General features: G+C 29.9%; 2 protein-coding genes across 2 annotated transcripts in view; one reads left to right on the top strand and one right to left on the bottom strand.

The window, feature by feature from the left end:
- The window catches only part of LOC125063959 (tissue inhibitor of metalloproteinase), a 35,686-nt gene extending 20,216 nt beyond the window's left edge, over positions 1 to 15,470 (top strand). The window contains exons 2-7 of the mRNA XM_047670695.1: positions 11,530 to 11,656; positions 12,189 to 12,271; positions 12,358 to 12,466; positions 13,169 to 13,290; positions 14,461 to 14,579; positions 15,119 to 15,470. Of these exons, the coding sequence (XP_047526651.1) occupies positions 11,545 to 11,656; positions 12,189 to 12,271; positions 12,358 to 12,466; positions 13,169 to 13,290; positions 14,461 to 14,579; positions 15,119 to 15,176 (603 nt within the window). The 5' untranslated portion in view covers positions 11,530 to 11,544 and the 3' untranslated portion in view covers positions 15,177 to 15,470. The remainder of the gene's footprint in view (positions 1 to 11,529; positions 11,657 to 12,188; positions 12,272 to 12,357; positions 12,467 to 13,168; positions 13,291 to 14,460; positions 14,580 to 15,118) is intronic.
- The window catches only part of LOC125063958 (synapsin), a 61,748-nt gene that overhangs the window by 32,661 nt on the left and 11,544 nt on the right, over positions 1 to 17,543 (bottom strand). The window contains exons 8-9 of the mRNA XM_047670694.1: positions 17,143 to 17,269; positions 15,876 to 15,980 (exon numbers count right to left, since the gene is read on the bottom strand). Of these exons, the coding sequence (XP_047526650.1) occupies positions 15,876 to 15,980; positions 17,143 to 17,269 (232 nt within the window). The remainder of the gene's footprint in view (positions 1 to 15,875; positions 15,981 to 17,142; positions 17,270 to 17,543) is intronic.

Here is a 17,543-nt window from a genome sequence, read left to right on the forward strand (position 1 = left end):
GTATTGTCTTAAAAGCATCATGCGTAAACTATTCCAGTGGCTTTAATTGCGTTAATTTTATGCTAAGTAATTATTTCGAGACGGATTAATTACCGTTATTGACAGCAACCTATTTATAACTCTTTTTTGTTTTATGTTTGTCTTAAAATAAATATGAACGAACAAAAAAATGTTAATGACAATCTCGTTGGTAATAAGCTACATTCATGTTTTCTATCAGCGCTTCCCTCGACTACGCCTGCATTTTATATAGATAGTAATTTTTCAATAATATTTCAGATATAATCTTCTTAAATTTATTTAATTATATAAACGTTTTTCGTGGGTCGTGTTACTTAAATTAAGGAAAAGAAAACATTGCTGGCTTCTGTTTAATTAAAAATCATACCTATTAGGTTTGTCCTGGTTGTGGTTTACAACATAATAAATGAAATCCCAGGAACTTTTTATTTCCTGGCGCAAAAATGCTCCAAGAGAATTTATTTATCTCAGGACGTCGTTACGTTATATGAGGATTATGATATTTTCATTTTTAGGTATATTAATTATAACAAATAATTAAAATAGATTTATCAACAGACACTGCTCTCTTACAATTTAATTGTGGTCGTAAATTATATCTTGATCAAATATGGTGTGGTGACATTGATATATGTTCATGTGGTTTCAATCATTTTTTGGATGATGACATATATGTAGACATACAACAGGTAAAAAAAAACTTACCCACAACCTCTAATTGTACATCGATATATTATCATTAAGCTACATAACGAATATCAAAATAAGAGAACTATTAGTTTTTCTTACATTTGTTATACAAAATAACCTGCCAAGTGCGAGTCAATCGCTCCAAACTAAGACTAAAATAACAGCTTCTAGAGCCAAAATGGCCCAGTGGTTAGAACGCGTGCATCTTAACCGATGATTTCGGGTTCAAACCCAGGCAGGGGTTCAGTTCAATCCAGTTCAAACCACTGAATATTCATGTGTTTAATTTGTGTTTATAATTCATTTCGTGCTCAGCGGTGAAGGACAACATCGTGAGGAAACCTGCATATGTCTAATTTCAACGAAATTCTGCCACATGTGTATTCCACCAACCCGCATTTGAGCAGCATGGTGAAATATGCTCCAAACCTTCTCCTCAAGGGAGAGGAAGCCTTAGCCCAGCAGTGGGAAATTTACAGGCTGCTAATGTAAGAAAATGTAATGTAACAGCTTCTAAATGTCCCACCCAGAACTCCTCTGTTTATAAAAACAATTTTTAGTTTCCTCATGATGCTTTCCTAGATTGCACCTGAAACTTCAGTGATGAATAATATAAAGTGAATTTATAATATTCGGTTAAGATTCACGTGTTTCTACTACTGGGTTATACAGCTAGTATTGTATTACTAACAAAACCAGATCTTTAAGAGTTACTATTACTTTACTAACTAAATTGTGTGTATAATTATGTTTTAATAGTAATTATGTTTCAAATGGGTGAAATCTTGTTTATAAGCTATGATTATGTTGCGGTATCGTCCGAAGTATTGGAAAGGTTGTTAGGCGCGAAAGTTCTTTACAGCGTTGATGCAAGGTGCAAGATCAGTATTACGACTATACTGACTGCTTTCGCTAGCGAATGGTATATTTATGCATTTCGATGTTAATCGCTGCGAGGTATTATAGGTCTTATATAATAAGTCATAAAGATTATAATACTTAAACTACAATATTATAATAAGTCCTTATGATTGTTAATATTTAATATATATTTCATATGTATAAAGCCTTCTTCTCAGCCAAATACAAAACACAAGATTTACGTTACAGCGTAATGAATCATAAAATCATACATATTTATAGATCGTATTCACATTATAATTGTTTGCTTTAATTTAAATTACCGAGTACTTATTCATAGTAATTTACATAACTAATAATTTAATAATACATTCAATTTTATATTATTGTAATGTATCTCTTTTTTTACAAAATTCCTCACCATAACTGAAATAAATGTATCGATTGCACTGTTGCCCAAATTTTACATATATTTTTAGTCCGAATAAGTGTTATTTTTTTATAATAAAAAAAGTGATGTTAAGTCGACTTGTTCATTGGCCCTTACAAGCACTCTTGAATCGCATTTTACAAGGCATTAACAAAACTTTGAAGAATCCAGACTTATTATAATATTAAAATAAACGTCATATTTATTTTTAAGATAAATAGTGGAAAAAAATTAAGACAAACCGATGATTTTGGGTCTAACCAGCGCATTATATTATGTAATGAGGTAAATTATAAGACTTAAGTTATAATTTTTTTTCCGAAATATTAATCGGACTTTTCGATTACAATCTGCATTTCCATTTTCCTACAAAAAAAAATTAATATTCTTATCCAATGAGTGATTTCGTTCATTCGTTCATCTATCTGAACATTCGTTCAATCGCAACGCGCTACTGATGTTTTTATACATTTTGTTACCGATGAAATTGATTCCCTTTACACGATGTAGTTATCACCGATCGCTTCACATAAATCTATGTGTTCTAAATCAAGAACCGATATTGTTTTATCAATGTTGAGGACCCATTACAATAAACGCATCGTGTTATATTGTGTAATATATATTTACTGTTATCGTAATTGAAAGTTACTTTGACTTGTAATTATTTATTGTATGAATTGTTTGCTTTTTAAGATAACTAATTAAGGATAATGTTTCCTATAATAATTTAATTGAAAACTAATATTTCGAAAATTAAATACTCTACAATATTTTTTAATAATTATCGTCACATAAATACAATTTGAAATTTATGTAAAAAAAACACTCGAAGAATTTATAATTAAAATAAATTCAGTACTTTCGAAGTGTAACACAACATGAATATTCTATTCTTTATTCATGCTAATATTCTTGCATGATGACAATATTTTGATTTATTGTACAGAGATATTAATATACCTTTACCGGTAGAGATCGCATGTGTAACAATAGTAATAAAGTTACACGATGTGTCAGTAAACATTACCTGTAATCCTAACAAATAGAACTATTTTGAAACGATTCGCTTAGTCACAGTAGTATTTGGATGTTCCTAAAACAAATGGTTATTGCTTTATCTGGTAAGGAAAGTGTGTATACACGTGGGCGGTCGAGTTCCTTTGCTTAGTCTGTTGTTACACCGTGGGGTCAGCAGTTCACTGCCTCTTAGAGAAAAGTGAGGCCACAATGATTCATGCAATTGTTTTTTAACTAACAGGTTGTTTATATGCTCGCATATCCCGGTAATTGGTTAGAACTAAATGTGGTTAGACGGAGGTAAAAATAAAACTAATGTATATAAATTCGGTTTGCAAATTTCAACATCATTACGTTGAAATAGAGGAACACGTGTACACGTAATAAAAATAAAAGCGAAATTTGTAAAAAATAAATATAAAAAAATAATATATTGTGTCAAATTAAGTAATATAAATTTTATTTGACGTCTAACAAATAATAGCAATTTCAGTGATAATTGTCAAAGGGCTCTTATGTTGTGTGCAAATCAGGAAATTTCGAAGACCCAAACATCACGAGACTACGTGAGTTGGCCGAACACCAAATACACTCATAATATTTCTCATTGCTTGACTAAACATTGCACAAAACGTACAAATTTATGTACTTTTGTATACTTTCATGGCTCCAACATTCTCAGACAAACGTGGATATTTTACAGAAACATACCTATAGTTATATAACGAACCGCATAGCATATTGTATTTTCTAACGTGTAAACTGTGATATGTCATATTTATATTGATATATCCTGCTATATATTACACAGCCGTTGTATAATTAGAAATATTATATTTTTATTTTTCTTTTTACATTCTACTACTGAACACCAAAACAATCATGAATCAACCTTTACTTTTAAGTTTTACACTAATCTTATTAATGCAATATTATTTAATTAAAACAAATAAGTATATAAATTACTTTACTCATATTTTGAAGAGAAAGTGTACTGTTTATGTTTCTTATAATATTAATTAAACGCGGCTACTTTAACAAATACACGCATGCTAAATCTTAATTTAATTAGTGAGACAGGTTAATCTTAAAATTATTACTAGTGCTACAACCGACCTATCTGATGGTACTAAAAATATTTTTAACTTGTGCACTGTCATAAACAAGAAATGCGATATCGTATCGAGAAAAAGAAAACAATTGTTTACATGGACACTACTTGAACATGGACTTAAATCATTCTACTACAATTATATAATATTATCGATCAGTATTCCAGGTTTGTCGTGTTCACTTATGGTAATTTATAGTGCACTAATGGCGAATAATATTGTTGTTCTCAACGATACTTATACCTATTATATATACATACACATAAAAATATGTTTAAAAAAAATGTATTCCTCAATATTATGTCAAGCACCAAAGGAAGTCGTTTGAAAAAATTACAATTATTTAGTTTTCAAAATGATTTCAAAGAAAATATCTCAATTATTATGTCAGTGTATTTTAATAACAATTTACTCAATCACATACTAAAGTTAAGAACAAATTACTACTACTAAAGTATCATAGCCCGGTATATAAAAACTAATCTTTTATATATTTTATATATATAAAAACTAATATTGATATATGATAGGAAATACTTGTCAAGCGATATAAGCAAAATTTTGACAACGATTTGATTGTCCTTCAAACGGAAATTCAATGAAATTTACATTAATAACTTTCACACTACTGCAAAGTAAAAAAGAAATAAAAGTTTATAATATACGCTTAACCTTATTTTCTGATCCTTCAGTCTCATAAAACAATATTACTTTCGCTCTTACTCAACTTAAATCGGAGATGCAACACGTCATTGTATTTTAATTAAAAGTTCAAGAGTACGGAGTTATGCATTTCTGCGGTTAACTTATATATCAAAATGATTGTTAATATCTGTTTGAAATTAATGAACTTCGACATCGTTTTCAAATTAATATGAATGTTGGCACATACAACTCATTTTTCACGGAGACGTTTTTTATAGCTATTATATTAATCTAGTATGATATCAATGTAGTATCTACATCGATTTCTATACCATTCAACCTTGACAATTGGTAAACTTATAGTATTGTATATCTTATTTATATGATTGGGTCGTTGTGCTCCGAAATGTCAACACTTTATATTTGATTGAAACACCTACAGGTTACTTAGTTACATTGTTATAAAAATTGCAATGTAATTATTCCACAAAATATGTCGATGTATGTATACTTGGACAAAGTATTTAATAGTAAGCGTCAGGATCACTTATTCTCGGAATGCTAATGTAATTTTGTTGTTGCTTTAATAATTATACTCAAAATGAAATAAGTCAGCAGGTTTTATTGATATGAAAACAACAAGTAAAGTATTTTGTATATTTTTCATAATTGTAATTTAGGAAATGTTTGTTTTTACAGTTTTGGGTTTCTTTTCTTTTTATAGTATTCATTATATCATATTTGACTAAAAGAATAATAAGGGTACCGTTTTTTGCCATTTGGCGACAGAATTTACTACTACCTAAAAATAGTCTGATAAAATCAAAATAAAGTATAAATTATAGGCTTATAAAATGATGTCCTCCTAACCGTTTTCGGTTACAGCGGCCATCTTAGCAGAGTATAGCCAACTGCGCAGAATATATAGAGCTCAACCGTTTGCGCAAATACAGGCGCACTCTCTATTCCCACACTTTCATAATTCAATGGGACAGGAATTTAGGCTCACCGCAAGCTTATTTGTTATGCGCGCTATGGGTAACATAAATTGCTTTTTAAGTCCAGACTAATGATAATTTCTTAAAAATACCGTAACTTATTATTTAAATCGGGGCTTAAATCCAGAACCGCAAGATCAGCCTTATGATCAGTCCATGAGGCGGTGAATATGGGTCAATGAATATGGGTATGTAAAATTTATGGTATTAAAATGGCGGTGAGACACCAATCTTTTATCATTTTTCTACATGAAACTAAACCTTTATTAAGCTATCGATATAGATCAACTATGCAACATTACAACTAATTGATTAATAGACTTAACTTGTTAGATTGATTAATTTATTTAAGGTAATGATTGATGTGTCACGAATCAAAGAGAGATTTATGCAACGTGTCCACAACAACGACAGCTGTGACACTCGCAAGCATTGTTAGCGATCTTTTTATTTATACTCTTGTTTTATTTATTTATTTTCGACTCAAATTACGTTTGATTAAATATTTATCTGTTAGAAATAAACTATTTAAATTCGTCTTATTTCATTTTTGTTTTTTATTTAATTATGTTATCTAAAATTTCATGTTTTATAAAATGTATTAATTAAGCGTTGAAATCTTACACAAGATATTTGAAAGTGATTTTTTAATTTAAAAAAAAACTATATCTAAAACTCGTTCCTAAAACAAATTTTGATATTTAAATGAGCACAACCTTTCAACGATATCATTTGAAACATACAATTACACACATATTTTTTCCTTAAAACGACTTCAATATACAGATCATGATTTTATAGCGAAACTTGTTGAGTGGTAATTAAATAAGGCTATGTTTACATGTAGCAATTAAAGTCATTTTCATAATGTGGTTAATTAGTTTAAATGTATTTATTGGTTTCGTTCATATATTATAAACAATAAAGCCATTCAATATTTTATCTATTGAAACCGCAATTCAGAAAATCGCATACCGACCACAAAATATGCGTTATATCCTCCATTATAAGTATTATTGAAAACATTTTAAAGTACATAGTAATGATTACTCTCGTGTTTTATGCATACAAAGACTTGGTCATGTACCAAATGAAAATAAACTTCCCTCTTAAGTAATATTATAACAACTTATTAATGTCCTACTGCTGGGGATAGGTGTCCCTTCCTCTTGAGGTGAAGGTTAGAAATCTTTTTTGTTTTCTCACCACGCTGCTCCAATGCAATCAGAACTGATGGCAAAATTGTATCCAACACATGCAGATTTCCTCAGAATCTTTTTCTTCGCCGAGTACGCGTTTAATTCTAAACACAAATTAAGCAAATGAAAGTTGAGCGGGTTCGAACCCGCCATCTTAGGTTACGCCATTTCTATCTCGACTCTGGAATATTATAACCTAAATACCTTATTCAAAACTAAAAATGTCTTATTTTTGTGACTGTACGTATTTGTAGTGTTGAGAAATACATACATTATTTAAACTGTTGCGTGTTCTTTAAAAAGGATTACGTAAAAAATCGTGACAGCTATATGCAGTTAGGAGTCTATTAACCGCATTGTCGGATTCTTTGTAGGGAGCTGTTCCAATTATATGGGCTCACTGCCGTCGTAACTTTAGTGGCTATTACGACTTATTTAACAGTTCGGCTTATTTAAATGACCTATTGCAAGCACATACCATAATTGTGGCCAAAAAAAGTGTTTCATTAGTATACGCGAAATATAGTATCATTTTCGTTTAATATAATATTAAAATAGTAGATGATTCTGCTTTGCCCTCGAAAGTGTGAGAATAACAAGTGTTATTAATAACTCGACATATACCTATCGACCAGATTTTATGATTTTCTATTTAAGTACTTATTACACATATATTGTGAATATGACCTCAACCACTGACAGTCGATTTACCTACAATCTTTATTTACAAAAATATTTTATTTTATGTGTTATCGTAATCACGATTAAATTATGTAAATATTTTAACGGATACGTGATGTCAACGTCTTGTCAATCTTACATTTTGACAAATCCATCTCTGCATTGCATGTCTTGCACTTAAAAATAAATCGCGAAATTAAATATCATGACACCCACAGCATGCGCAACCTTAATAATTTATTCGAAAGTAATGATTATCTTGAGTGAGAACTGTGTGTGAGTGCACGGTATATTAAAAATGTTGTATTTTATTGCATATGTTTAAAGAATATGTTTTTTTTTCGTAACTAGTTTAATTGAAGCTGGACCTATAAATGGAGTCCTTATATCTTATCACGATTAACCATGAGGTATTATTGTGGCGCCATTATGTAAAAAAGTTATCTGTAATTCCATAAGAATGTCTTTAACGTTATGCGCTATTAGTTTTCTTACATGCATTGTCAATGGATTATTTTATTTATTGTACCAGGAAAATAAACATTCTAACAGCAATAATTAAACATGTAATAAATAAACTAATTAAGTTTCCACTAACTAGATTGAAATATGTCTCTTTAAAATAGGTTAATTCTTAATATATAAATGATTCAGAGTTATATTTTAAAAATAACTTGTTAATTTTGTTAATGTCGCAGCCATTTATAAAATTATTTGTATACGTATTTAGTTTTTATAATTCACAGATATGTTATCAATTCTGTGTATTACAAGACTTAATGTAATGTTCTATGACCACAGGCAGAGGGAGGGAGAGGGTTAAACCTAACGATTTTTTTGTCGCTGAGTTAAGAAGACTCAGGTGTCATGTAACTAATTGAAGTAAAACTTCGAAGGCAATAAAATAAAAATAAAATGAATCATGTTAAGGAGTGTCGTAATGGCAACAATAATATTAGTCTAAGATACGGTATAAAATTTAATACCTTCATCTGAGATTATATTTTGGATAAAATGTATGTATATATTGATATATCGCAAATAAGTTAACTAGCTAAACCACGAGTGAATACTGTTATAATATGATATAAGCTCTAATTCTCTGTTTTGATAAACTTCCTCGATTAGTAATTGTTGGAAACTAGTCGAAAGAATATCATAAAAATAATTGAAATAATATAGGATGATACGATGAAGTCGCCAGGTACAAACAGCACTTATAATATACCCTTATCTGTTATTTAATTTTAATTTTTTTGTTATTTCGACAGTATTAGTCGTCTTGTTAAAATCCTGTCACATCTATTTTTGCTCAGATTTTAAAACATGAATGTAACAACAAAAATATTGACTAAGCAACCTAATACTGTTGGATTGATTCTCCGGGGTAGTATTTTCTATGATATTTTCCGATCAAATTCGACGTCGTATGTAACGTTGTTTAAAGATTTCCTTTTTCCTTATTGTTAATATTAAACTGGGGATTCCAATACACGGAATGGTATTATTGAATTTATCGCTCTAAAGTATTAAAGTGTTATACAACAGGAACAAAATTGAGACTTGCTTCAAATTATTACGTACTACTTTTATACGTTCTCTGAGATGTAAAGAAAAGATAAATAAAAAGAAAATTATTTTTTTCTTCAACGAAATATATGAACAATAAGTCCACGTGTATGAAGAAATCCAAAAATGCAATCTCATTTTGAATAAAACGTTTAATATACATACGTCATTTGAAAATAAAACTCCCTCAAAGAGAATAGAAACTTAAAGCGTCAATAACAACCGTTAAAACCTTTATGAGTACTTAATGCACTACCTTTATATAGGAGGTACTTCTATATAACAAGTACACCTACGCTCTTTCCAAACTTAATAGCTTGCTTATTGTTCTCTAATACTGTTAGTGTATTTGAAAATAACACTGCATTACAAATTGTATAGGAGAAAGTCTTCACAATTGTGTAAAGAGGCACAATATCAATATTTGAAGGAATCAAAGTTAAACAAAAAATACATACTTATAAAGAATAATTTCCCTTTTAATTCAGCGTATGTTGTTTGAATCTGTTTGGAATTTATGTATAAATATTTCAATAGTCAAAGAGTATTATAAAAAGTAATATGTTGAAAAGTTACTACAAAAGCTATTGTTAAAATATCCGATTAAACGTGGAATGTTGATGTTATCGATGACAAAACGTTAATCCGTCTTTTATTCTCGTTCTCACGACGTCGTGACGAAAATGTCGTTCAGATATTGTTATTAAATTATAAATTGATATAATCTTGAATGGTCCATAGCTATTGTAAGGGAGATTAAAATTTTAGTAATATTACTTCCTTAAACCAAGAGCGACAAGCTTATTTTGTTTAACGCTTAAGAATGTCGTTATCAAGAGTAAACCAGCAAAAAATTGCTATGAACGGGGTCTCTAGTATGCTCTAGATAAATATTAATGTGTAAATATCAAAGTACGTGAGGCGAAACGGGTAAATCGGATTAAGCCTGGTCTCACGGATGCATGGTATTTATTTACTCATTTGCGCTTTTGAAAATTTTCTTTTGTCACTTGCAAAGACACCATTATTCTTAGTCAAGCTTCGACAAGGATAATGAGTAAATCTTTAAAAAGGGCAGAGCAATAAAAAGTTACGTGTGGACGTTTCATATTTAAATATAACAATCAATACTTTTATATAACAATTTTATTTGCAATATTATTTATTTATACATACTACATGTGTGATTAAGATTCTGTTTTTTAATCAGTCTTTCTAATTATATGGCTCTATTTCAGTAAGTAAACATTACAGAGAAAATACGATGATAAACTAACTTAAAATGTAAATAACTATCTAAAATGTTGTAATTTATTTATGGAAATATATGAACGATTTTATTCTGTCGAAAACGTTCGAAAAGAAAATGCACGAATACAAAAGGCATCCCGCAACAAAATTAGACTCAAATTATCAAATTAGGATTTCAAATTGGGCTTATTATGAGATCAAATTGTTTTTACAATAGTAATTTTGTTGTACGGCATTCGAGCTGATCACGAGTTGTGGAGACGAAATGCAAGCTGCATTGTAATTAGAGGTATTCGAAACCAGTTGCGCCATACAAAAAACAAATCAAATGATCAGACATCATCTCCATTGACGAACTATTTTTGGCCAATGAATGCGTCGTTATCTCATTGTGAAGATGCACTCGATATATTAGGAACTTCATGATTAAATTTTCGTTTCATAATGGACAATCAGCCATTTATTTTTGATTTGGATCGTTGGTTTTCCACTTTACGATGACATTGTCTTCTTAATCACGCTTATACCTAAATACATTTGTGCATAATTGGATATTGTGTACAATTATTTTCGGATAAAGGATTCGCATAAACTGTTGTCAACTTTTTTATTATTAACGTTTATTGAGTTTTAATTAGTATTCATGTATTACTATAAAATATAAATTTATTTAAACCAGATAAAAAATAATAATAAAGGTTTTGAATAAAGAGGATCACAATATGAACGCGTAAGCTTTGAATAATCTTATTTAAGCTTAGAAAGCGTAGGCGGACCACCCTCGGGTAAACAAGTGCTTTAGCACACCGTTTTGCATCAACAAATTAATATCTCTCCACGTCTTTGATATTATGCTCTTAAGAACTGCAAGGAATTTTATTGCAAACCTGAAGTTCACGGTCGACTTTTATTACCCGGCGGTTTCTGTTATTAGTAATTTATACCATCTGTTTTAATGTTACACATGTTATGATTACATTGTATTCATTATGTTATATATGTTTTACCAATACAAGAACATTTTATCATGTTTAATGTTTTTTTTTTTATAGATAAGCAAAGAGAACATGCTGACTAGACTGCTGACATTAGCACTGGTGGCGGCGAGCTGGCACGCCACCGACGCCTGCACCTGCTCACTTGAACACCCACAGTCACACTTTTGCAACAGTGATTTTGGTATGTTCACACATTCGGCCTATCTCTAGTTTTAATACATTTAACCTAAGCTTGTTTGTAGTTATGTAAATAGATTATAAATTAATTATTAAATAAGGTTTATATTTTGTTTACGATAAGTTGCCAGAAAATACATGCATGACTTTTATTTTCAGAGAGATTTGAATTAGCTTTGAGACACATAATATAAAATCAAATACTTTATTAATACGCCAAATCTTAATAGCTTGACGAAACCCCTTTAAGATACAAAATGTCTTTGTTTTCTTTTATTTATGTTTGTATAATATTACTGGTACTGTTTTTTGATCTTTTTTTAATGAACTCTCTATAATTAAAAATCACAGAGTAATTAAAAAAAGGTATATTAAAACTGGCATGACTGCCAGTTTTAATAAACCTTTTAAAATATCATTTTTTATCAGCTAACTTTATTACTAAAAAAATGCGTTTTTAAAGATTTTAAAAGAAAATGAATTTATTAATTAAAAAAGATTATTAAAATAAAAATATATTTATTTTATTATTCCAGTGATCGTGGGTCGAGTACAAAAATTATTCAAAGGAAGCGACTTTTATGACGCATACAAAGTTAAAATCAGAAATGTATTTAAAGTAAGTAACTTCGAGTCATTTTTCTTCACGTGAACGCTTATTACTTTATTGATTGATTGTTTCTTATTATAAAATGTATTTTATAGCAAACCCCGAAGGCAGCATTAGCCTTAAAAGCTGGGCGAATATTAACGCCTTCACATGATTCCCTGTGCGGAGTCACACTTCAGCCGCGAGAGACATATGTTATAACAGGTACCTAGTAGTTAAAATTGTTTACAATTATTAATATTTTATATATCTCCATAAAGTTGTTAAGTTTTCTAATATATTAACTTGAAACCATTTAACTGATGTCTTTACGATATAAGTCTTTCTATGCATGTATTTATTTCCTTCATTCAATATATTTCTATTTTAGTTTCGTCAATGTTGTTGTTGTTGTTGTTTGTTTATGTATTCTCCTTCCTACTTTATTCTTTAATACGGATAAAAAATTTATTTATTGCTTTTTTAAATTAAAAATGTACAAAAATGGAATTATTCCAAAAAGAGATTTAATATTAATGATTATTAATTATTCTTCCAGTTATCCTTTGTGTACTGGATGGCATTATTTCCATTTTTATAATTAATATTTATTATGTTTTTTTTTTTTATATAGGTAAGCAAATTGGTCGCCTGATGGTAAGTGATCACCACCGTCCATAGACAATGTTGTACTATTAATCATTTCTTAAATCGCTAATGCGCCATCAACTAAAATTTTGTGCTCCTTGTGCCTGTAGTTATACTGGCTCACTCAAGCTTGAATACCACAATAATGAGAACTGTTGTTTGGCGGTAGAATATCAAATGTGTGGGCGCTACCTACCCAGACGGACTTGCACAAAGCCCTACCACCAAGTTAATTAAATCATATAAGTTGTTAATATACATATTGCTAATTATTTTTAGGTCGCATTGTGCATCTGCAGGCTCACATACATCTCTGCGGATACATTAACAAGTGGCGCGAAGTTACTCCGCGACAACGAAAAGGATTCAGACTGCTCTACAAACAAGGCTGCATGTGCAAGGTGAGCGCAGTAATACGTATTTTTAAAATATTTGTACCCATTAAAGAATTTATACAACCTGTATATGGTTTGCAGTCTATTAATGATTTTTACTGAGACTTCTGAAAAAAAATACCGAAAATAAATGCTATGTATGTAGGAGTATTTAGTGTACATAAGTACCGAATAGTCTTTGACTTGGTAAATGCAACTAACTTAAAAAAGGTACGAAATGTTTTTAAAATGATGCTTTTGAATTACTCTTTGTAGGAAATGCCAGCGTAAGCAAAACATCATGAATATAGTGACCGTACATAAAATCACTGTTTGGATTTAATCCGGAATACACCGTTTCCCAAACAATAAAAAGATGGGTGAAAATTTTATGATAATAAACCTTTATTCTTATTTTAATAATCAATCATAATTAAATAACATTCTATATTTAAACACGTAACGTAAAAATGTTTGACGTCATAATATTGCCAACGTAAACATGAATGCAGGCTAGGAATGCAAGAGCACACTGAGGACGTGTAAGTGACGATGATGCTCGACTTAAACGAAGCTTATTAGATTTAGCCAAGAGTAAATGCCGCAAATGTTATATCTTTAAACTTCATTTTACGTGTTTTTCATGTAAGCGAGTCACGTATTCCTTTCGTTTATAAAAGTTTTAAATAAAAGAAGGCCTTGTTCAGCCGTCTGCGTTGTACACTTTACGTGCTTATATTATTTGATTTTAACTAAAGGCTTAGTGTTCGTCGTTTGAAACTTAAAACTAACATTAAGATTTCGGCCAAAACAAGGCGATTGCAATTATTTGAAAGTGTGTTTGCATTTATTTTAATACTTAGGTATGTAGCTAATTAAGATATACAGCACATGTTTAATGGACTTGATTATATTCGCTCAGGACTCAGATTTATTGCATATAAACAAAAAACAAATTAATTCACATTTAAAATTCCGCGTATAAATCGATCTAATGGAACTATGGTATTTGAAACTGAATACTTTTAATCATTTAACGATAATTATATTCAGTTTTTTTTACTGATTAATTCTCGATAAATATAATTTTGACAAAAAATTAACTCAGATAAACTTTCATATATATTTATATTATCATAAATAATATTACTAGCGTTCCTCTATTAACATTAGTATGCGGAATTGTCTCTTTTACAGGTACACGTAAACCGACGCAGTACGAAATCACCAAACACTTGTGTGGCGGGCTACGACGAATGCTACGAGCGACATGGTATCTGCCTTCATGACCGCGAAAGACGCTGCCGTTGGACTAGGTAATATATACAAATATATTCTTCTGTACTTTTAATCGCTGTTATAACATTCGATTTAACAATTACTGTAAACAACTGTCATAAAAATAATTCTTAAATAAAAATAACACATATCTTGTTATTGCGTTTACATATAGATAATATATTATTATATTATCTCAGTATAGGTATATGTATATCCTATTTTTCTCCTTTACTTGTTATAAAGTAAATTAAGTATACCTATTATGTTTTCGTAAAAGTTTTGCTATATTTGAAAAGAAAGTAAAGAATCAATAAGGGTTTATTTCACATTTACTTAGGTAATGAAATAAATCGAAAATAATTCGTTATGACCTTCTGGTTTTAAATTAAGGTCCAAATTAATTTAATTGATATCATACTCTAGCTTATTTCCAGGTTCAAAATAAGTATGATGTCGAAAACTTTATTAAAGGGCAGAATTCACGTACTTATCGATGTTAAATATAGACACTTTGATGTTCCCTTCGGTACTTTGGTGGCTATGAATCAATACTTTACAATGGTTTACGTTTCAGGGCCCCGGCTCTCACAAGATGCCTGCAGAAACAACACTTCAACAGCACCATGACTTGATTCATCGAACGACTCGATCAAACGTAAACATTTAATTGTAACAAACATTTGTATATTTGACTCGACTCCATAGAAATTCCGGTTACCTTATACTGTTACTAATAATTTGTAGAAACGCGATGAGTTACTAAGCCAAAATCTTCATCCTAACAAGCCTCGTAGGTTCAGCCTTGTAATTGTGGTATTACGCGCAGTAACTAAACATTTGTGTTGAATTAAAATATATAAATTACTCCCAAGATAGAGTAAAGGATTAACGTTCTGGCTAGTCACGGAGGTGTCTAACAATAGAACTAAGACGAACTTTAGGCAGCAAGCGTGTGGCTGTAATGCTTTATAAGATAGCGATGCGATTCGATTAAATTATGACTATATAAGACTTTAGTGACGAATTTACTGAGAATCATTACCAATTGTTGTTTTTTGAAAATATTTTGGCGGTTCGAAATTGTTGTTTTGTCACTTTGACAAAAGTAAATTTGACGTTATTTTGTATTATTTATTTAAGTTATATTTATATTTAAGTTAAATACTGTAAATTAACAAAAACTAGTGATGTAAGTAAATTACAATAAAGACTTGAAACCAAAAAATATTTTTTTTTTGTACGCCTTTTGAAATTATATAGCAAAAGTGTTTATTCGTCAAACCATCGAAGTACGATTTTTTACTGCATTAATTCTTACAATTAAAACTTACCATATCTGTGTGGTTATGATAGTAGGTCTGCTCAATAAGAGGAAAATTTTCTCTGCCAAGACGCCGTTGCAACTGGAGCAAATGTCCGAACACCCAAGGTCGATCCTAGGCAGAAATAATAAGTTTATATTTTAATCAAATGTTTACAAAATTTAAATTATATGTCAAAGCAAACCTTAAGTATAATTTTCAGCGTTCCGTGTGAAACAGATGTTATAAGTACCACAAAAATAATCATTCGCATTAGAATATGAAAAACAAAACTCAAGGTAATTTATCCAGTAACACAACCCTTCTAGAAACTCATCTACATAACTACCCACTGGTTGTCGTTCTGACATTTTTACCTTCCCCCGGGGAGTCATGCAATTTATCACTATGTAAATTTGACTACTTTTTCTACTTTTAATAATATCAACTGCAACCATTAACGTGACTGATTTATGGCGAAACATCGTTTATTTCAGTCTTTCTGGTTATAAATATGGCTATTAACTTTAGAAAAAATATAGTTTTCATATGTTGAATGAGAATTTTATATGTTGGCTATTGCAAGGTGTATAAAGTCAAGTATGTGTTTATAAATATACAATGATTATTTCAATCCAATTAACTTAGCTTGAATACTATTTAAATAAGTAATACCTTACCAATAAAAATAGCATGAATTCATGATAAAGATAAACTTTGCTTATAGAAAAACGGAGCTAATCAATGTCTATCTCCGAAGCTATTTTACAATACTTAAGAACGCGTATTATAGAGACACAAAAAGCATTGACATCGGTTGGCAGATTACCGTTGTAACAGTATTTTTCCTAATCCATTCTAGGTTGATACTACCGACATGTGAGTTCTTTCTCTTTATAGTTCACAAGGCAGACGTACCTATATTTTGCTAAGAGTTAGAAAAATATTTTTGCCTTGCATAATAAAAACTGAACTACAATATGTGTTAAAATATATTAGTACTAGATAAATATATATTTCTGTATCATAAATACATAAGTTATTAAGCGTAATATACATATACATATATACAAAATATAGTTCTTTTAGTAGGTAATAATGTTTCTTTACTGAAGGTAATTTGATACAAATCTAATTTTATCTGCTTGGAAACGATTAATCTTTCGCGTGTCGGTTATTTTATACAAAACATTCTTAGAATAGTTTCTGCTTAATTAGCGTATGTACACGCCATAAAAGAAACGAAATTATATATTTTTTCTCAATTAATGATGTACACACAGGTTTAGGAAATTACCTGGAAATGATAGATGGAATTAAGACTGTTAATAGAAGGCACTCCGCCGAACTTCAGACCAAGTAGCAGTGCTCGGTGGTCAGCGCCAGCGTCGCGGACGTTCTGTCGCACCAGCACGAAGTCCGGCCTGTTTAAGTATTAAATCAAAATATATATATTATTACCATAAAATATAATTTTATGCGTAAATAAGTGATACCTATAAAGTCAATGGTGTTACACACCTTCAAAGACGAAAAAAGTGGATAGCTTAAAACATTTATTTACATTAAGGAAACAACTAAGAAAAATGCAAAATACCTAACCAGATGACTGTATTTATCTTGGTTAAATTTCATAAAATTATTCTTTTTTATTTTAACAAACTGTAGTTTATTATTTATTTATTTTCAAAGTATTCA

The sequence above is a fragment of the Vanessa atalanta genome, chromosome 5, assembly GCF_905147765.1.
Source record: "Vanessa atalanta chromosome 5, ilVanAtal1.2, whole genome shotgun sequence".
Lineage (NCBI taxonomy): Eukaryota > Metazoa > Arthropoda > Insecta > Lepidoptera > Nymphalidae > Vanessa > Vanessa atalanta.